Source organism: Oryza sativa, chromosome 7 (genome assembly GCF_034140825.1).
Source record: "Oryza sativa Japonica Group chromosome 7, ASM3414082v1".
Lineage (NCBI taxonomy): Eukaryota > Viridiplantae > Streptophyta > Magnoliopsida > Poales > Poaceae > Oryza > Oryza sativa.
This window is the reverse complement of record NC_089041.1, coordinates 11639137-11661794: the sequence shown is the minus strand read 5'-3', so window position 1 is coordinate 11661794 and position 22658 is coordinate 11639137. Positions and strand designations below refer to the sequence as shown.

General features: G+C 39.2%; 1 protein-coding gene across 1 annotated transcript; it reads left to right on the top strand.

Annotated features, from left to right (window-relative positions):
• The first annotated feature begins 389 nt into the window (after positions 1-389).
• LOC4342962 (uncharacterized) lies at positions 390-19561 on the top strand. Its single transcript, XM_015791685.3, has 21 exons — positions 390-745; positions 836-921; positions 1939-2040; positions 2950-3056; positions 3151-3251; positions 3808-3895; positions 4910-4998; positions 7425-7564; positions 7648-7810; positions 7950-8085; positions 9309-9405; positions 12439-12517; positions 12789-12848; positions 13153-13271; positions 14132-14256; positions 14530-14751; positions 15566-15726; positions 17237-17394; positions 17493-17575; positions 17661-17746; positions 19156-19561. Exons 1-21 carry the CDS (start codon positions 500-502, stop codon positions 19297-19299), a joined length of 2592 nt encoding a protein of 863 aa, XP_015647171.1. The 5' UTR covers positions 390-499; the 3' UTR covers positions 19300-19561.
• Positions 19562-22658: the final 3097 nt, after the last annotated feature.

Below are 22658 nucleotides of genomic sequence, written 5' to 3'. Positions count from 1 at the left end.
TCCATAGGAATTTTATAAGATTTCATAGGATTTTATAGGATCCATTCATTACTTTGATTCAAAGGGCTATATAGAAAAAATTTCAATAGAAATAAAATCATCTAAAATTCCTATGAATTTCCTTGAATAAAGGGCCTTAATGAGGAGCCCGTAACTTGCCGAAATCTCTGAAACTGTGTCCTTTGGCGCTGCACGTTCATACACCGTACCAAACATTTTCTCCTTAGCCGGCCGGCCAGCCATTTCCCCAGTCCAGAAAAGCACGCCACGCGACGACCTAAAACGAAAAACAAATGAAAAGCGAGCCGCCACCAACTCCAAAACCAAACCCCACCCCCCCACCCGACGCCACGCCCAAATCAAAACACTACTCCTAGTCCATATCCCCCACACCCATATCCCCCCACGCACAACGGGCGACACGCCGACACGACGATTCCCGGCGCCCGCCGAGGCTGACCCGACGGACCGACCGGCCGATCCATCCACGCCGCCGACGATGGTGGACCCCGCGCCGCGGCGGCGTCGACCCGCGGCGGGCGGCGGAGGAGGAGGCGCCGCGGAGGCCGCGCTCGTGCTGCTCGCCCTGGCGGCGCTCTACGGCGCCATGTCCCTCGTCGCCTACCGCGTCATCCACATGCGCCACGTCGCCCCCCTGGGCGCCGACGCGCCGCTCGGGGACTTCTCCGAGGGACGCGTGCTCCACCACCTCCGCCGCCTCTCCGTCGACATCCCCGGCCGCCAGGTCCCGCCTCCTCCTCCTCCCGCGTCCTTCGCTGGCTATGGCTTGTGCGTGATGGGTGTAGTTGCTGTGTCGTCGTCGTTGTTGTTGCAGGAGGGGAGCCCGGGGCTGGAGGCCGCGGCGCGGTACATCAAGGGGCAGCTCGAGGAGCTCGCCGCGCGCGCGGGGCCGGAGTACAGGTGAATATGGGAGAAACCCCCTTGTCCCTTGTTTCCTTTTCTTCTCCGCATGTTTGTGCGATGACTAAATCGCCAACGAAGTATTTGTGGAATTGTGGGAATGGCTGCTAGCTTTAGCGATTATTTTTTTTCTCTTCTTTTGGGTGGGTGGGGGGTTGATATTTGATTGCAAGCGATATGATGATTTCTAGTATTCTAGGATGTGCGTTCGTGGGCCACTGCCGCACTGGGGCCGTGCTTGGGCATGCACCTTGACATGGCATCAATTAATGTTGCGATGAGAGCGCTTTGCCTTTTAGCCTTTAAGCATTAGAATGAAATGATACCTGTATCTGGACCTCATTTTGTCTGTCACTCTGTGGGACAGCGGGAGGCTGAGGCGATTTGTCCTGGAACAGAAAAGTACGGAAATATGTGGTCCAAGTATAGCAAAACTAATAGTTGGTCCAAAATCATTCTGGCTTGAGTTAATGGCCTGCTGTAGAAATGCTGGCAGCTTTTGCCATCCTTTTGTCATTGGTTTTGCCACATTGGACCACACCTAGCAATGGCTTGTATCTTGGGTGATATATCTTAAATAGACTTATCTTGGCCTTCTGGCCAATGGAAGTGGTACTTTACAGTTCTAGGTGGCCTGTTCATTTACTGTCCATGTCCAAAGTAAACCCTCCAGTTCCAGTGTAGTAAGTAGTATTAGACAATGAATTAATGATGAATCCATTATTCTGACCATCTGAGGTCAAATAATATCAGGAAAACTATGGGTTTCTTCTTTGTGAATTTCTGAAAGCATGTTAGATTCATCTACCCTGATATGTCACATGCTAACACCAAAGATTCATATAGCTTCAAAGTTCATTTAGTTAGTCATGCAGTTATTCCTGATTTACATGTTTCAACCACTGGAAAAAAGCAATCTGGTGTAGAATCTATACAGCTGTAAGAATAGGTTCTATTTGATTTGTTTTTCTATCTCTGTCATCATCTATTGACTTAACCTTTTTCTTTTGCTCGCAGAATAGAGGTTGAGGAATCACTTGTTAGTGGCTCGTTCAGCATGAGGTTTTTGCGCCACAGAGTAACTCTAACATACAGGAATCACAAGAATATTGTTATGAGGTACATAAAAAATCACAATTTTATTTTCTCCAAAGTTAAAATATTATTTCCTTTTAGTATCAAGACTTATATGCAAAACTATGGATATGATCATATGAATTCAATCAAACATAAAAGTATTGAATCACAGTCACATCTTTGCTTAGCAGTTCTTACATGATGTTCAATATTTATGTCTGTAATTCTGTATGGTCATCTTCTTCTGGGACAGTCTGGACAAAAACCCAGGGGTTTAACATAAACATTTAACAGGAAGTCAGGAACCACAGCATGGTTCAATATTTATTTATCAAAACATTTGTTCAACCAATAGACTACGCTTGTGCAAGTGAACCAATGAACAGTCCGCAGGTTCATTTACTGGTCTGTTTTTTCAAATAACTACTACTTTTTTAATATATGATGTTGTTGACTTTTGGGCACACGTTTGAGCATTCATCTTATTAAAAAAACTATGTAAGTATCATTTATTTTGTTGTGATTTGTTTTATCATCAAAGATACTTTAAGCATGACTTAATATTTTTGCATATTTGCACTAAATTTTTAAATAAGATGATTGGTCAAACGTATGTCCAAAAGTCAATGGTGTCACATATTTAGAAACATGGGGAGTACAATTTTGTCTTTCAGTAGGTATCCCACATCATAGATATCTAGGTAAACCTAGTTTATGTGGATGGTCCCCTTGGGCCATGGTTTACTTGTCCACACTCCAAACTCTTCTAAATTTCCTTTTGAGATATTGAAACAACACCTCTGACATGCATGGGCCACTTGGACTTGGGTCCATGTGTTCAAAACGCCTTTTGTTTAATATGCCAATCTTACTTTATTGGTTTTGGAAATCATTTTCATGTGAAGTGTAATTTAAACAAATTATCATCTAAGATACAATAATTAATTACAGGATTTCATCAAATGTTTCAGAAGATCAGGATCTAGCCTTCTTGGTGAATGGACATTTTGACAGTCCACTTGGATCTCCTGGTGCAGCTGACTGTGGTTCTTGTGTTGGTCAGTACAATGTTTATTTTGCTAGAACAAATGTGATTCTTAGTAAGCAGCCTATCATTGGGCATGATGTATATTTGGAATATTTCTTGTTCAGCATCTATGCTTGAGTTATCAAGGCTCATCATTGATTCTGGGTGGGTTCCTTCTCAACCGGTGATTTTTCTATTCAACGGAGCTGAAGAACTTTTCCTTTTGGTACGTGATTTTCAACTATCACCTAAATATTAGATTATATGTGCAAAGTCTATATATGATTCATAAATGGAAAATATTTTTTGTTCCTTTTTTGTTCTGTGAAAAGATGTCCTGTGATTGCTTAGCTGAATGGTATTTGAAACGGTCCATACAAAGATGCTGATTTTTAATTTTCTGCACCTTAGTCTAGAGCTAATTTTGGTCCAATAGCAGGCTAAATGTCACTTTTGATCCTCGTATAGTTGATCGTTTTTTATCAGTTCATCTATCACAGATAAGGAACACATGAAACATTCTGTAAAAGTTTTTGTTGTGTGGTGCCATGACCTATCTTCAGTTCTTTTTACTCCTGTTATAATCAATATAAAATGGGTAACTTTCCTATCCATATGTTTCCAAAAACAAAACAACCTTTTTCTATCTATGGGTTAGTAATTATAAAAAGTTAATAAAAGGAAACGAAGAATACTTGTGTCATTTTGATATCTGTTAATTGTTCATGGAATTTACCCAATTAAGGAACTTACCAGCTCATACCCGATTGCTTCTTACTCAGGGTTCACATGGTTTCATAAAGACACATAAATGGAACAACACGATTGGTGCCTTTATTAATATCGAAGCTTCTGGAAGCGGCGGTGCTGGTATTTTTTCATACTAATATGTTATTTAGTAGTATGGATTGTGTTTTTGTGCAAGAACTCGGTGAAAAATCTAAAAGACAAGGTTTTATCTCATCTGATAGTCTTATTAAATGCTATTCTTCTGATAATTTTATTGCTTAATATTATGGTTCTGTGTCAATAAACCCTATTACTTTGAATGTATACATCAGTAATTCAGTTGGTGATACTTAGTAAATGTTAGTTTCAGTTGATGCATTCTAAAATAGTAGATTGACTAGATATGAGGCTGCGGTCTATTAATGTCTCTGCTGTAACAACTATTCATCATTATTCTGCAGTCCTTGTTTACTGATGATTAATGACTGTTTACTAGTTTAACTGCTGATTAATCGACTTGAGTTATTGTTTCATGTTGCATCTATAGTGATATATTCTCTGTACAAATGGTCCATTACATCCTTGAACAAATTAGCCTATTCACTTGGGTGCTCTCAGTAAAGTTTTTGGGTGCTCTTTTTTTTCTTGAATACGCGAGAGAGTTGTGTATTACTCCATTTCATTAAGAGAAAGAAAACATGGGGAGGAAAGCAAAAGCCCTCCACCTCTCCCTCACCCTTCAGACTTACATGACTTATGTTGAAATGAAAAACAACAAAAAGCGACCTCACCATAGGGTTACGGCATCTTATTTTAAGAATCCTAGTTGCATGAGACCTTTTGTTATGTTCATAGGTAACCTCATATTGTTTTTAAAACCCGAAAAAGTATGAACCAGCCCCATTGCATGTATTCAAACTAGTTGCATGCACTAACGGTTCTCAACATGAAGTACAGGGGACACCAGTGCTTTAAGAACATGAAGTATAGGGCTTTGCAGTATAGGGTAGATGTTAAAACACCAGTTATTTATGTCTATGATAACTCCAAACTTCAGCAATCATAATTACTTTGAATATCCTTATTGTTAATTGACTTATATATGTTGATTAAACTCTGAAATCTGATCCAGACCATTTTTCTTATGGTGACCAGATTTAGTTTGTCAATCTGGACCTGGATCTTGGCCTTCTCGTATTTATGCTCAGACTGCGAAGTATCCTATGGCAAACAGTGTTGCTCAGGTTCTTTCTCGTGAACTTCAATTCCTTGTGTGAATTCTGGAGAGCTGTTTACTTTATTACTTTTTCAAAAAATCATTTACTTGTTTTATATTAGTTGCGTGGTACCATGGGCCTGTTTGATCTGGCTTCAGATAAACAATAAATTCAAGGTAGCTTATTATTGTGTTTATAAGCCCTCTGCTAACTACTACTGTAGCAGGAAGATTTTTATTTTATGGACTTTTAAGCACTGGAGACACACACAAGTTGTATTTTCATAATTTCAACCCCCCCCCTCTTTAAATTTACTTTTAAATTAACCGTTACAATGGCATAGAAATACTGGCAAAATTTGCATTTATAAATGTTGATTTATGCCATGCCAGCGCAAATATATTCCATGTTTTACATACACATGCCATTAGGATTAGGGAATGTTCCATGCACTGAAGCAAGAAGGAAAAATAAACAATACTCTCTCTGTTTCATATTATAAGTCGTTTGACATTTTTCCTAGTAAAACTTCTTCAAGTTTGGCCAAGTTTATAAAAAAAATCTATTACGGAGTAGTATTTTCAAAATATATTCGATGTTAGATTTAATGAAACTTATTTGATATTTGCTAAATTTTTCTATAATCTTGGTCAAACTTTACAAAGTTTGAGTAGTAAAAAAGTCAAAACGACTTATAATATGAAACGGAGGGAGTACAAATTTGTTCAAATGCAGATTGTTCATTTGTAATGCGTGCTTTGGTTATTCCAATTTCCTTGTATATGGACTGTTGAGTAATCATTGTGTCAAATATGTTCGCTATGTTAATATTTGAGTAACCCATTATTTGACAATGGCAAAACATAAGTATCGGTCCAAATGCCCAGTCAGTAGGAGCTAAGCAACATTTATTTAGATTTGTAGAACAGTCCTGTTATGTGATCTAAATGATATTTTACTGCCAATTGATTTCTAAATGTAAAATATAATCAAAGAGGCCTCTCGCGATAGCGCTATCGCGCGACGCTGAGACAGCCGTCCATCCTGCGCGCGTGGCGACATGGCGTCCATCCACCGCCGCTCCACGTTAACTAATCAGCGAGGCCTACTGAGCCATTACTCTACTAAAAATATACTGCTAGTCCATCAAACAAATAGGAACCACCTATGCTTCAAATAAAATTTTCTCTTAAACTACTCATCCGATCTACGATCCGATTACACCATTGTGTTTGTAACAATTAAATCTTTATAACAAGATCTCACATGATTATATTTTGATGAAAAATTACAAATTATACTTTTATAATATATCTAAATTACTTTTAGATTTCACTAAATTACTTCTTAGACATATAAAAGTAAATTCAATAAAGTCTAAAAGTAATTTACATATATTATAAAAGTATCTTAAAACAAAAAGAAAGTAACTTTGTCACGACATTAGAAATAAATTTGTTGTAGGGATATAAATATGACTCTATCTAGAAATTAAATTTAATCAGCACAGATCAGCACAAGTACGTTTAACAATTTTTAAAAGTAACTTTAATGTTAATTGGAAGTAACTTTTGCATGGTTCTGAAGTAACTTTCTATAAATACGTTTTAAGCACTAATTGTTTTTTCCCTTACACTTTTGTTTTTCATGCAGTATGAGAAAAGAAGGTAAAACCTTTGATGGATTGTAAATAACATTGATGAAGTAACTAATGAGAATTAATCATGTATAAGATGTAAAAGTTACTTCCTGATAACATGGAAGTTACTTCATAACATGTAATAAAATACTTTTAAATTAATAAAATGTTTAAATATATTCAATATGGATCTCGTTTTGTCACATATTTTGAGTGGAGTACAATAATGCAAATAGATCTTAAAAAACAATATGTGATTTAAAAAATATAAGTAATTAAAGAGGTTAAAAAAAGACACACTATTATATATTTACATATAAAATTTCTCCCAGTTTGCTGTTGGGTGGCTGTGATACCTGATGGGATAGCCCGACACCAAAATGCATGCGTGGTGCCCTTTTTGGAAAGACTCACAGGAGGCTACGTGTGGTGATGTAACACACGGAAGGAGTACGGTTCAATTTATAGAAAGAGGTGGAGTCGCGCGTTTGGACTAACGCGCTACCTCGCACGATGTAGCCGCGTCCATTTCTAAAATATGTTTAACAAAAATCTAGTTTTCGTAAAACCAAAGATCCAAACAACCCTTCTGCCATCTGGTGTCCCTCCAATGGATGATTGCTCTGCCTATGTATTGTACACTACACTTGCTGATTGGTGCACACTTTTGATGGATCTGGAATTTCTGGATAACTCGTGCTTTTGAGCTTTCATATACAATGCAGAGTTGGCTGTGGATATGTGTTGCGACCAGTCAATTTTACTTTGTGTAAACTTGTACCTTCTAAATTTTGATTGTACTTCCTATATACAGGATATGTTTGGAATAATCCCAGGTGATACAGATTATAGGATATTTGCTGAAGACATTACAAACATTCCAGGACTTGATATTATCTTTGTTCTGGGTGGTTATTTTTACCATACTTCATATGATACTGTGGAAAACTTGCTGTATGTACTAAACTATGCCATGATAAAATTTCCAATATTTCACATGAAATAGTATAATTATGGAATCCCATGTTCTCTTTCAGTCCTGGAAGTATTCAAGCACGTGGAGAAAATTTATTCAACCTTGTGAAGGCTTTTACAAATTCTCCCATGCTGTTGAAAGAGAATAAGCGATCTAATGAAGCTGCTATGCCTATAAAGGATGATTTGAGAGCTATCTTTTTTGATTACTTGACTTGGTTCATGGTATGCTGACTTTGTATTCTTGAAATTTGCAGGATGACAAGTGTGACTAGCTACTATATGCTGTATTGAAAGATAAATGTGCCATTTTTTCTTTCATTTTTTTGTGACTAAAATAACATCCTTCGTTTTTAAAATCCAGGTTATTTATCCCCGTGGTGTCTCTTTGGTTCTCCACAGTCTTCCAGTAGCCATTTTCCTGCTTGCACCACTATTCCTGACGTCTCCAAACATTACCTTGATGTCATGGTCTCTGACTGTTCTGGATTTAATGAGAGGTATGTGGATGCAAATATATTCTGATTTCTGAAAATGGTATGTATTATGCTTTCCTTAGTACTTACGAGAATACTGCAACTCGGATGGTGTATTTACGTTGGTGATCATTAGCAAAGTTGGGTCATAACCATGGTGGGACTTATTTCAACTTGGACATGCTTGCCTGTGCTTCATTTTTGCTTCCATTATGCTTCGGACTTTCAGAGGGCAAGAATTTGCAGATTGTATTTCTTTAATCTTTGAAATAAGAGTAATAATATACCATACTGTTGTCAACAATACCTATGCAGACCATCAACATATTTTTTTAATACAATGTGAAACCACATTTGTAGATTCATCTTGAGAAATACTTATATAGTGTAATTGTATTTGTTTTTGACAAATATATCTCATTTTGGAAATGAGTGGTCAAAGTTATGTTTGCAGGGTGAGTTTTGGCCCAATAGGCCAATATTAGAAGACATTAAATACACGATTTTAAAGTTGATGGTGCATTTTGTACTTTCACGATAGTTAGGGAGCATAAAATGGATTTATTCCTTGTAATAAAGTACAAGTGTTTCAAATCTTTTTATGCTATGAAGATAATCTTTTATCGATTGATATGTATAGGATTTTTTTAGTCTTATACTAGTAGTCATTGTAGTTATAAGTTTGGTCAAGATATAGAGGCAGGTTTTTGCACATTATGTAAAGAAACTAATTTTCTGCAAAATATGCATGTATAACCTTGTTTTTGGGGTTAGATGAGGCTGAAACTTGGTCAATTTTTGCATTTCTAATTCTGATTGCTTGGTAAAACAATTTTAGGCAAAAATAATGATACAGTGGAGCTATTTACCTTTTCTGTGTTTTGCTCATTCATGCTAACTACTTGTCCCATCAATCACCTCTCGTTCAAATTTCTCCTCATTTACCCCCAACTACCCTCCCACTCCCGAGTCCCAACTACCCCTCATTTAATGAGGGGAACTATAGCCTTTTTTCTCAAACCTTAATATCTGCTAAACAACGTAGAAATGCTTATATTTGGGAACAAAGGGGGTAGATATGAGTAAAATAGTATTTTTCTGCTAGGCAATTTTATGCCCCCTCCATCCCAAAATATAAGAACCTAGGACCGGATGGGACACATCCTACCATGAATCTAGAAGGAGTACTATACTTTGCGTACTGTATCAGCTGGCTAACCGTAATATTGTCTCGCATGTGCTCGCAGGAATGCTGCTTCATGCATTTGGGGCCATCCTTGCAATAGTCATTCCTGCTGTGGCTGCAGCTGTAAGATTGCTATTCACGAAAAATGCAATGAATTGGTAATGAAAATCTCTCTTTATTGTATGTAATGTTTGTTCGTTTTAGCGGTTATTTGAATTCCCTCTGCGAACAATTTATTAACTGCTAAAGGTGAGCTATGCATTCCCATCATAGAAAGTAAGATTTCGATAGCTATACTGCTATTTATTGAAGTATCTCATCCTTCTCCATAGCTCCATATTTAAATTTGTTACTAACATGAATACATGATAAGCTACTGTTAGTCGCATCACTACTAGACGGTGGTGAAGCCAGGATTTCACCAAGGGGTTGCAGAGTTAAGTGTCATAACCTACATAAATACTGAAATTGTTCTGAACTTCTAATGACTACTACCATGGTCAATGGGATGGCCTAGCTAGCGTCACATTTAAAAGGTATTAAAAAAAATCTAAAGCTCGACATTTGCAAATAAAGTTGGGTTACACACTTATACTAGACAAGATAATTGTAAAATGCGAATGAGAAAGTCTGAAGTCTTAAGTCCAGAGAAGCATTACATCATGGATCTTAGGATTTTTGGTTGTCAATTGATCGGCTGAGTCCAGTGACTGAGTGCCTGGCTGTGGTTTGAAGTCCTCGAGATGAGTGGCTGAGCACCATTGGCTGACCAGTGGGCTGGTGCTTACACTGATGTTTACATTGATGCCAACGGTGCCCCTTGCTATGATGCACAAACCACTACCAGTGCAGGGGAGCAATGTTGAGAAGAACGTTATTTGGCTGTTGTGTGACACTGCAGGCCTGTGCTTTGCGGGCTTGGGTTAGCTGGTAGGAAATTGATCTGTCCAATGATGCACTCCCAGTAGGTTGGTGGGTTGGTTTAGCAGTAGACTGCAGTAGGCCACAGAGAGACGTGCCTTTTTTTGTTTTTCTTAGTTGGGCTATATATATACATGTATACTATTGTCTGTATACATGTAATTTTCTCAGTTTGTCTTTTTGTAAAAGTTTTTGGGGTGCAAGTGTCCGCCATCCATCTACTCTAGTCCCGCCACTACTATATAGACAGAGATGTCAGGAAAAGCCAGGAGGGGGCTAGCTGCAGCAGAGCAGATGTGACAGCAGAACAGAGTAGTGGATTAAAGAGATGAGTAGAAAGTAGAGTAGTGATCTGGCAATGGTGGAGACAGGCTGCTGGCTAACCAGCTGTTTTCTCTGGTTTGTCAAAAGTAAGGTGGTGAGGACCCAAGAAGATGAACACAATCTGTACTTGGAGGAGGCAGACTGACAGAGAACAAGTTTTGTTGGCAGCAGCATGTTGTGCTGCCATCATGCTGTTGCGCTGTTACTACTGACTAGGACATGTTGCGCTGTTGCTGTTGCTTGGCAACAAGTTTGCTTCACACCTGCTGCTCTGGGAGGGTGTTCGCAACAGGATGGGGACCTCTTGATCTGCTACTGCTTGGGTTTTTCATTTACTCCCTCTATCCCAAATATACCTTCGGCATGGGTATTAAGGAGAGGGTAAGAAGACCTGGTTGCCTCCTCGGGTGGGTGAGGTGTAGACCTGGACTAGGTAGGGCTATAATAAAGCCAAGGGGTAGTATGGGTAGCTTAGTGGTAAAAGTCACCTTTTACAAGTACTAGGTTGCTATATTTGGGCCAAAATTTGAACTCTAGACATTGTTATATTGTGGGACAGGAGGGGGTAGCAGTTATTACCTCTCCGATATGATTCTGACTGCGGGCCATCTAGTCAGGCATCTATCCATCTTCGTTTAGCCACACTGACATGATTGGCTAGGCTTCAAAATTGCAGGCTCACAAGACGTGTGCTAATAGGATACCTATTTATGGTTACTGGATTACTTATAGCATTTATCGAATCCCTACCATAATACAAAAGACCCTCTTACTGGAATTTTTTTAATTTTTTGAACCTTTTTAATTTTTAATTTTAAAACTAAACCCTTTCAAAACTTATTTCCAAAATCTAAACCTTTTGGCCACGCCAGCCCGCCTAGCATGAAAAAACAACACTGGCACGCCACCTGCAGCGGGTGTGACAGTTTTGTCCTACCACGCCAGTGAGAGCCGCGTGGCCAAATAACGTTGTCAGGCCAGCGGGAGCGGCGTGACAGTATTGTTTTGCCACGCCAGTTTGGCTGGCGTGGCCAAAAGGATCAGATCTTGAAAATAAATTTTGGATGTGTTTATTTTTAAAAGTAGAAATTAAAAAGGTTCAAAAAATAATAAAAAAATTCCCTTACTGCTGGTTCAACCAATTGAAAGTACAAAATAAAATGCGTATGCTATATATTTTGTTCAAGTCGCACACAAAAAAATGGTGTGATGGCCAACCGAGGCGCTATTGATTGTTAGACTTGGGTTCAAACTTCAAACCCCTTCCACATGTTCTTGGGAGTATTTTCTCTGGTGTTCTCTGTGGGCCTCCAAAGGAGTGTGTTGGGCCCCCCAAATTGCAGGCTCACATGCCATTTACTGACTGGATACCAATTATTGTTACTGGATTACTTAATAGAATTGACTGAATCCATACCATAGTACAAAAGGCTGTCTTACTGCTGCTTCAACCAATTGAACTGTGGTACCAAAAGAAAAACTATGTAGACCATATATTCCCTTCAAGTCTCACAAAAAAGAAATGGTGGGATGGCCAACCAAGGTGCTATTTATCCTGTAGACTTGGGGTTCAAACTTCAAACCCCTTGCACGCATGTTTTTGGGAGTACTTTTCTGGTGATGTATTTGCTAAATCACACAGTTCATGACCAATTTTTGGCTTTCCAATCCTTTTTTGCCAACAGTTGTCAGTTTTTTGTGGTCAAACCAGTGGCCTGGAGTCATGCATAATCGTATTGCATTGGCAAATGAGTTGAGTTACACAATCTTTCTACCTAAATAATTTTAGTTGAACACGTGTCTGAACACATGTTATCTGGAATTCCTCTTTTCTTTGTGCTACTTCCTGAAAATCTTTGAAATGAATTGCTCATGTTTATTCTATTTAGGTAAAAGTACATCCAATCAAATATGTGCTTATATTGCTCTTTGTTATGTGCATGCAGGTTTGCTCACCCTTATTTGGCATTCCTTATGTTTGTTCCAACTTCATTAGCTGGTCTATTTATCCCGAGGATTATATGGGTAATTTTTTTTCTTATTCATTGCAAGTAGTCAAGTGCCCATTGTTATTAATTTCCCATTCTTTTCTGCATGATTGAAAATGTAGTAGTTTTGGAAGTTACGTTTCTTTTGAGAATATAAAGAAAGGGTTCAGCTATATGGATTTATATGCAATATTTGTTCCAATAGAAAATTCGCGGTGTATTCCCTTTGTTTATATCTGTTTGTTTTGCATCCAGTGAAACTGTAATGTAAGAGACTAATATTTTTATAATTGTTTGTTCAATTCTAGGGATTATCAGAGCAAGCACATTTTTGGGGTGCTTTCGGGCTCTATTCCTTAATAACTTTGGTAAGTTCTGAACATCTTTTGCCTCCTTATATGCTTACATAGCACTGTTACACAACATTTTCTTGTATGGTAAATCAGTCTCACGTTTGAAGTGATATAAAAAATCATAATATTCTTCATGTATATAGCCACATCAGTTCAGCCATGAATATACATGAAAAGGCCACAATTTTACATACTCAAATTTAATCGCTTTTGTCATATATATTTTAACTTCTGCTTTTTTTTTTCTGCACATTATTTTGTATCAATTAGTTTCCTGGGTATGCTTGCTTTGTGCTTAGGCTATTTTGGTTTTGTGCAGGTTTACATGCTAGCTGGCCTGAGTGGAGGTTTTCTAACATTCTTCATTTCCATGTCGATGCTTCTTGGGCGTTTTATCTGTAGCATTAGTTGGAAACATTGGAACAAACAATCACCAAAGTAACCATGCTATCTTACACTGATTGACTCTTAATTGACTTGTTATGTTTATCACAATAGAAATGTAAATAGTCCTAGAGGTTTCTGTATCTTTACTTCATCATAACACGGCAGCATCAATCATACGTGCTACCTCTGTCCCAAAAAGAGTTTATTTTTCTACAGAATCTCGACAAGTGGGTGCCCGGATTCGTGTAGAAATGTGAACTCTTTTTGGGACAGATGTTAATCTTATTTGAATTTGTGTTAATGCATCATTGCATCGTAACTGAATACTTGAAAATAAGAATAGCACTAGCCTAGCTGGCATGCAGTTTTCTTGAAACGAAATGCCATAAAAAGGATTTAGCCACTCATCATGATTTGTTTTATGAAGAGTCATGGGCTTTGGTACAGTAGGGTTACCTATAATAGGACTGTAGGTGGTTCCGAAGTCAATGATGTCTAGGACTTCTTTTCTCCGTCCTGAAGCTTTCTAGGAACATGTCAATCCTGAAGATTGATGGTGAGCGGAGTTGCTTGATTGGTTCTGAAGAACTTGTCAAATAGACTTGAAATAGCTTTTTTTTTTTTAAAAAAAAATCGATTAGCACATGACCCACTTTGTAATTATTGATAGTTGTAGACCAAATATAATACCTCAGCCCATTAGGGGGGGCGCCAATGTAGCCCATGTTGCATAGTGTGGTCAGATTAGTCTCATAAAACAGCATATGGACCCATGTGTGCACCTCCGGTTAATCTTTTTACATGAATCAAGCACAGAAAGCATAGGTTAGATGTTGTGTATATGTTCAACTTACACTGTAATTTATTTCTCAACTTATCCAATTATTAATGCTTGAACTAATGATGTACAGGTTGTTGGTTGGTTATGTGGTACCTATGATCCCATGTCTCCTTTATTGTCTTTACTATGGTGGTTTCCTTATCCAGTTCTTGATTGAGAAGATGGGAATGATGGGATCTCTCCCAAAACCATACGGTTTGTACCCTTCCTTGTTTGTGATTTCAGTTTGAATTTCTTGACCTACTTATGGCATTCAGACAGTGTGGCTAAGCTAGGCAATATGATATTTGCATGAATTGGTTAGATGGCTGCCTACTGGTTTACTTTAATGGTATTGGAACTTTAGCTGATGTTAAAAACTTGAATTAAGTGTTGCCCATTTGCCATGCTATATAGATGGATATCATGGACAACTAAAATCAATTATTATTAACTAACGACAGCATGATTATAATATTCTTCTTGCAGGATATTTTGTAGCTGATGTCATTGTTGGGTCAGTAATTGGATTGGTCGTGGGATGGTGTTTTGGTCCAGTAACACCTATTGCTAGTCGATGGCTGGCCAAAACCTCCATCCTCCATGGCTTGTTACAAGTTACAGTGGTTGGTTTGGCGATCTCATCTCAACTGTTTCCTTACAGCACTGGAGCACCTAAAAGAGTTGTTCTTCAACACACCTTTGTTACAGGTTTGTTGCTTTTGGGCTGCTGGAGTGGTGAAATCTGTCCCTGTTGGGATAATTCAAATTGAAGTATTGAACCATTAGAAATGGAACGGACATTTCATTTTCAAAGGCGTATTGCTTATGAAGATGCAGTTACTTAAATAATTGTTTGATCACTGGACTAACTTTTTGAATCAACTCTAAATAAATTCCCCTTGTTTATCAAGCCCTGGAACCAACTTTCATTTCTTTCCCATTCTATTAGTCTTTGAAAACCATTTTTTATTACCACATTATCTAAAACAGTTCATTTTCCATCATTGATATATCATTTCCTTCGTTCTTTTTTAGATTTTGTTGAAACCTCCTATTGCTCTCAAACAGACGTCATTTAGGAATTTTAGGTAGTATTTCCGAAATAGCACATATTGAAAGTCATTAGAAATTTGATCTTTAATTGAATGAGTGGAATGGCCAGGGGCTATTAATTGGAGCAAATAGCATCCGAGAGGGTAGACATGTTAAAACTAGATTGTTAGCCCCTTGATCTTTTTCTTGGAAGTTAAAACAACATAAAAGAATAATGGAGAGAGTAACTCCATCCATTTCCATTTTATGGTTTACATATAAAATTTCTGTTATCTTCTGGACTCAGTATTCTTGCAACTTATTTGGCTGTAGAATGCTCTTAGTATTTTTCATCAATATTTATGTGCTTAACATAAATGGCTATGTTGTGAGCAAAGAATTATCTCTGCTTAGGTCTATCCACCACATTGTTTATTTTTGGATTTGTCATAGCATTCCTCTTGAAAAATGTTCATTTTATGGATTTCAGATGCTAATAGTATTGTGGAGTCACACTATGGTTTCTCTGTGGTTGATGCTAATTCATTGGAGTTTCTTTTCAATAATGCGCCTGAGGCAGCAAAATGGCTGAAGGATAACTCACTATTATCTTTTGAAGAAAAGTATCACTCCGACAGAAGTTCATGGTTGGTAAGTGCCAACTAAGATAATTTAACATCCTGGCTAATTCTTGCTTGACCTCAACATGATGTGTCCTTGATGTCCTTCCTCCTATTGTGTTGATGCTTGCCCAAAAAAGAACTGCAGCAAACAATATTTCTTAGGTATTTACTTTTGGGAAGGTTCTAGATCATGCACCAAAGTAAGCATATTGTGCCTGTCATTTTTCTTTTTTGGGAACAATTATCATCGCAAACATTGAAACAAGCTCATACCTGTGATGACATTTTTTGAGATTGGATTTTTTTTTTTTGCCATCTATATCACTTTTTGATTGGGGGTGTAATGGTCATTCTCTTCCAATGACAAACAAGATTGACACCAAGCATGAGTAGAATCACCACTCACTCGGAAAAGTCTAGTCTTACTGCTGCATGCCAGGCCCTTTGTTACATTTCATGAGGATGTGGGCATGACCACATGAGGGAACATTTTTGGAGTGTGACCAGGCCATGGCAACATGGAGATTGGAGATGGGGTGGAGTGGGAGAAAAGATAGGAAAGGTGCACTAGCACTCTACTAGAATACTAGATAGATTGGGAGGAGAGTGGCAAGCAGGATGAGGAAGGTCGACTGCGCGAGGTCTGAATGTCTGATTAGTATGAGATAGATTTAGAAAGATCTTTTTGTTTTTTTGTACTGGGCAGATCATACATCAATCAAAATTAGAGGTCACTACTTAATACTTCCTCCGTCCCAAAATATAGTTACTTATGGAGTTATTTACGGAGATTAAGGACAGAGGTTGTGACATCCCGGCCCAAGGCTTAATAGGATTAATAGAATACTCATACCAACAAGTTGCAACTTCTTTTCTGGAAGCCGATCTCTAAAGAACTCTGAGGTTAAGAGCAATTTAGGGATGGGTGACCGATCGGGAAATTCTTCCCGAGTGCGCACGAGTGAGGGGTCTGTGAGGGCAGTCTACTGCTAGATGTAAGTGGGCCCGGCCTGGGAGAGGCGGGACGTTGGAAGCCGATCTCTAAAGAACTTTGAGGTTAAGCGTGCTTGGCTTGGAGCAATTTAGGGATGGGTGACCGATCGGGAAATTCTTCCCGAGTGTGCACGAGTGAGGACAAAGTGTGCAGAAAAGACTTGTGTTGGTCTGTGAGGGCAGTCTATGACCTATAAAAAGCTGCCAGATGTAAGTGGGCCCGGCCTAGGAGAGGCGGGACATTACAGAGGTAGACTAGATTGCCCATTCATTTATTGTCCCAGTTGGTGGGAGGTGGATGGGGGTGGTGTAGATGAGGGGTGTTCCGGACATTTCATCATTACAAACATCTCTTGGTATTCTAGAAGTAGCTATATTTTGGGATAAATTTGAACACTCGAAGTAGCTATATTTTGGGATGGAGTACATAAGTAGCTATGGTTTGCATGGCTAAACAGGTGATCACTCATTTATTCTGTTGTGCATAAATCGGAGTTTTTAGCTTCCTTAGTTCTCAGTATTTAGTTGATTTTCTTTATTTTTAGGCACTATATCCTGTCAATTTCTTGTTCTCTGGGAGCTTAAAGTTTCCTTCAGAAAATGAAGAGATTAGAAAACATTACCAGCATTTCCCCCAGATGGTTATTCAGAAGACCTCGAGTAATAATGGGCACCGGAGGATGCATCTTGAGCTTTCACTTGGGTAATAATTTTATTACTATAGAACAAAATTTGCAATTTAATAAAGCTTCTAAGCTGTTTTTCATGTGTTGCATTTTGCTTTTGTTGTACGTGTCTCAGTTCATTATCGGAGATTTGGACCTCTGTGCTTAATATTACTGGACCACTATCAAATTGGTCCTTTTCTGATATGACACTTCCAGGTACTTAAACTAATTATTTCCTTCTATTTGTTTTTGGTTGTTCAGTTATAACATTCTAACACTTAATTTTGCTTGTCCTTATCAGATCCTCAAAGTTTTAGTGGCGGGCCACCATCATATATATGCAGACTTAGTGGAGAAAGCCACGAGAATTGGTCTTTCTGGTTGGAGGTAATGATCTCTGTCCCATGAGAACTATAGGAAGAACTAAATGGTATTTCCGTATTTGTTGGTTTGGTACTTAATCCCTTTTTTTTTTCTTTTATACGAGTACGGAACCCATAGCTACCTACATATGCCATTCAACTGCAATTTATTTAACTTGCCAACCACCTTACTCTCCCATACCGAGGGGAAAATAGTGGTTGATAGTGCTGTTGATTTCAGTGAGGCATAAATTACTATACAACTAGTCCTAATGAAGTTCAAACATAAATTACCTGCAAGTAGGGGTGAAAACGGTACGGAAACGGACGGAAACCATCTTTATCGTTTTCGTTTTCATATTTTTTTCGGAATCGGAATCGGAATCGGAATCGGAAATACCGGATACGAAAACGGAATCGAATATTATCGAAACCGAAAACGGAGCGAAAACGAACCGGCGTGAATACGGTAACGAAAATTTATCGGAATAAAAAACCCCTCAAACTGATAAATCCAATTGAATAAATTATCTATGTTTAAAAGAGTAATGTTGTTAATAAATCCCAATGTAGGACAAAAAATATTCTTATGTAATTTTAGATTTGCATAACAAATATTTTTTAAAAAAATAACAGCCAAACACCTTGGTATTCACTATTTAGTGCTTAAAAAAATAATCTAGGGTATTTCAGTCATAAAATTTCTGGTAATTCCGAGACAATTTCCGGAAATTCCGAGAAAATTTCCGGAAAGTTTCCGACCGATTCCGAGTTCCGACGGAAACTGCGCTTATCATTTCCGATTCCGTTTCCGAGAAAATATTTCCGAATTCGTTTCCGTTTCCGAAAAATTCCGACCGACAGATTCCGTTTTCGAAAATAGGTCCGGAATCCGGAAAGTTTCCGTACCGTTTTCACCCCTACCTGCAAGTTACAATAGTCCCAATCAAGTTCATACTGGAAAACTGAGGAATTCATTCATTATTTTGGTTGACCACTCTGTTTCGCCGTACTACCAATTGATGAGCCATTCTATGCAACAGACTAAGATATTCATCGGTATACTCCATAGAAATTCAGTCCACTATATATAGAGGGGATAGTGAGAGTTCTCATATTAAGTTGTGCCATGGGTTATGGTAGAACGTTTCTTGTGGTTTTCTTAACTTCTTTTAAGAGGTGGGGATGTGCTTAGGTTTAGATGGTACACCAACAAACTCCCTCGTCATAGTAGTAAAAATAAATTAATTTTCATATCATGTGCTGATGTGACTCCATTGCAGAAGTCAACAATGTACTTGTTGCAATATTTTCACTGTACGCTTCTGTAATAATATAAAATTTTTCATATGATAGGGGTAGTCTGTGCCGTGCTGTCTGAATTCTATGATTAATGATACTATTGGTTGTGTCTAATAATGTGTATCTTTACAGGCGAACTCTTCTGAACCTTTGAGAATCGATGTAGCTGTACTTGACCAGTATCTCCTTGATCGTACAAGGAAACTGAAGAGTCTCTTCCCAAGTTGGGCAGACATTACAGCCTTCACAACATTTTTCTCAACTTATCACTTATAAACTTTTGTACTGCGATGTGGAAAGATTGTAAATATGTTTATTTAGGAAAAACAAAAATTAAAACTGCCATTTTATATTGAGTTATGTGGTTCTTTTCTACCCCAATTGGCGTGTTTGTAATATATTTGTAACAATATATGCTTTAAGCCTGTAGAGGTGGCTTCTGTTCATTTAGATTTTGCAACACGGTCGTCCGACATCAAATTGTAAATTTCTTCCAGATATATGCATTACCAAAACAGTAAAATTTACTATCGCAGCACATTCCAGTCGCATGATTACCAAGGCATGAGCTCTGCACTTACTAGTCTTTGACCCATTATTCTCTTGTTTTGGAATACGGAAAATATTCGTTATTTCATTCTAGAAGATATATAAAACGTAAATTTCTGTCTACACAGGAGTGACAACTTATGTGAATGAAAGAGGTCCTAATCTATTGGCTTGCAGACCAGTGCCGTGGTCGTTCCAGCATCATCTTTGATCCCTCTCATGCCGTCTCTATCACATATTCATATGATTCAATGAAATAAAGTAATTTCTGTTGGAAGGGAAAAAAAACTTGGATCAGCAACCTCATTTGTCGAGTGATCCTCTCTAGCGGGAGGTCGTGAGACCCCCCATTGTGAGTTCGGCTGGGGGATAAGGCGCGATAATCAGGAGCGTATCTCCGCTTAGGCTTTAGCTACTAGATCGCTTTTGAATCTGTGTGAGAGGCCAAGAATTATACAAGTTTGGGCCGCTATGAAGCGTATTGTCCGCCCCCAGGTTGGGCCTAACGCCGTCCTCCGCCTGACACGGGGGACATCTCTATCATTCCTTCTTAAATGTATGAAGACTTTGGTGGATTCACCATGTACAGGGGGCGCACTTGGTAGTGCATGCCACAGCCAAGTGGGGACGGGGCATACATGCCCCCACTTCGCCTGACACAGGGCGGGACGTGGGGGCACTGCCGCCTGTCCTATTCGCCTGTGACCGGTCGCAGACCAGTCAAGGTTGATTTGACATGTGTTAATCGGGCGGCACCGCACGTCCGCCCACGCCGCATTAAATGCGGCGAGAGACGGTTGGGGCGCCGCTCATTTATGACGCTGGGCAGCGCCTCTTGCTCTGCCCACTCACCCCGCCACGTGGCGGCCGGGTGAGGGCCTCGGGGCAGCATGCCTCACGGGCCCGAGGGGTGTGACGTGGCACCCCGAGGTCCCCTGGCCACCCCATAACTACCTAACCTCCCCTTGAGGGGGCGGGGAAAAGGTAGGCCGCACGGCCACGTGGCTAGATGGGAAGGTTATTTCTCTCTATCGTGCATACCCCCGGACCTTATCACCGACATCATTGTTTTCATCCTTGGATGAATATTTGATGTACATCCATATTGAAACAACAGTGAAGATTTGGGTCACATTGGACCAACTTGGTCAACGACAATAGTCATGGAAAAAATAGCGCCACTGTACACGTAAATTTGAATTAGTTTACCAGGGTCTCACTCGTAACGCGTGGTTACAGTCCTATTCTGTTCTGGTTCTTGCATATCAACAGAATTAGGGCAATTCACTTGCACAGTAGTTGCCTTCAAATTCAGAAAGGATAGGAGGTGGAACCAACTGTTCTATAATAAAAATCTAGTGTATTTTTCCTTTTCATGGTTGAACGCTTGAAATCTAAATAAATTGGTGAATGACAAACAATGTAAGTACTACTAACTACTAAGATTTAACTAGTATTTCAGAAATTCAAAATTAAAGTAGAGACTAGAGAGGGAAAATAAGCCTTTCAGTCTTTGGGCTTTGACAACACCAGTACAGTACTTGAGAAACTAGGGGCTGTTTGGATGCCTTCCATAGTTTATCACAAAATATTTGGCAAAGTGTGGCAATGCCACATATTGTGATAAGTTATAGAAAAAAATCGTTCAATGACAAGTGGATCAGCTTACTAAAACACTAGGCTTAATTGGTTAAACTTGATTGCCACAACTTTGACAAAGGTTGGTACTCAACCAAACAGCACCGTACCGTCGATATGGCTAGATGGAGGCATGGAGCTGTTGAACTGCACAGCAGGGCAACAGTACAACACAACAAGCTTGGAGCTAGGAAGGACCGAAGAGCTGAGACTCAGAGAAAAAGAGAAGAGGAAACGACACAAGCAGTAGCTCGGCACAAGAATTTGAGAGCAGCGATCTATCACCACCAGCCTGTCGCTGATTGGTTTAGAGCAGTTGGAGCGTCACATGCTTGTTGGGCTACTAAGAGAAGGTACAGTAGCATATTATTAGCCAGCTATAAACATATTTTAATGAGATAAAAGATAAGAGAGAATAGCGGCGGGCTACAGATCTATAGCCAGCTACAGCACGAACTCCAAGAAGTAATGTGTGCATGACAGGTGTGATCATATATTAATATTATAGTAAGCAACTATTGTATAAACTGGCTATTAGATCGGCTATAGATGAATTGGAGCTAGTAGTGGGCTAATGATTAAAGGCCTAAGGTTGGAGGGGTCCCAAAAGCCTTTACCTAGGGATTAAGTGACCCTGGCTGTTGCCTCTGCCACTACATTGGGTCTATTTGGCGGGACTCCAACTACATCTCCAACTCTCTTAAAACTGATACCCAATCAAATAGTTCTATCTAAAAGAGTGGAGCAGGCTATACTAATATGGGGTGGAGCAGGATTCGGGCTGAGCCACAACTCTATTCCACTCCTCTTCTAAAGTTAGATTTAGGGTTCATCCATGACAAATAGGCTCTAATTCTTCATTTCGAAATTTTCATCATGGAAAAAACATCCAGAGATATGAGCTTAGGGATTGTTTGGTTCAATGGCTTTGTCAGCCTTACAAATTTTGTTAGGCTAAAAACTACTGAAAGTTGAGACTCAGATTTTACACATACACTAGCTAAAAGTCTGTGCGTCACAACGGATAATATAAGAGATAAAAGCAAAAGCCAAAAGAAAAAGAAGAAATATAATGCAACCTTATGATCCACATGTCAGCTTGTGACATTTGAGGTAGACTTGAATTGAACACCACCATTAGTATAAATTTTGTTGGAGGTATGTCACGAGGGCCTTCGACCGACCTGCCGAAACCACACAGTTTATCAAGCCCCGGCTAAATCCAAGGGGTGCGCCTAAGGCAAAGCCATAGGGCGAAGGCCTTGAGCGAAGCCGAATGACGAAGATCAAAGGGTTCGCCATCAAGCCCGGGCTAAGCCAGGCGGCGAAGACCGAAGTGAGCTCACCATCTGGCCGAAGATCCACTAAGGGCGAAGGCCAAAGAGCGAAGCGTGTGGCCATCGTCCGAAGTAGAAGATGCCTTCGGCTAAGGGCTTGGAGGCCTCGAG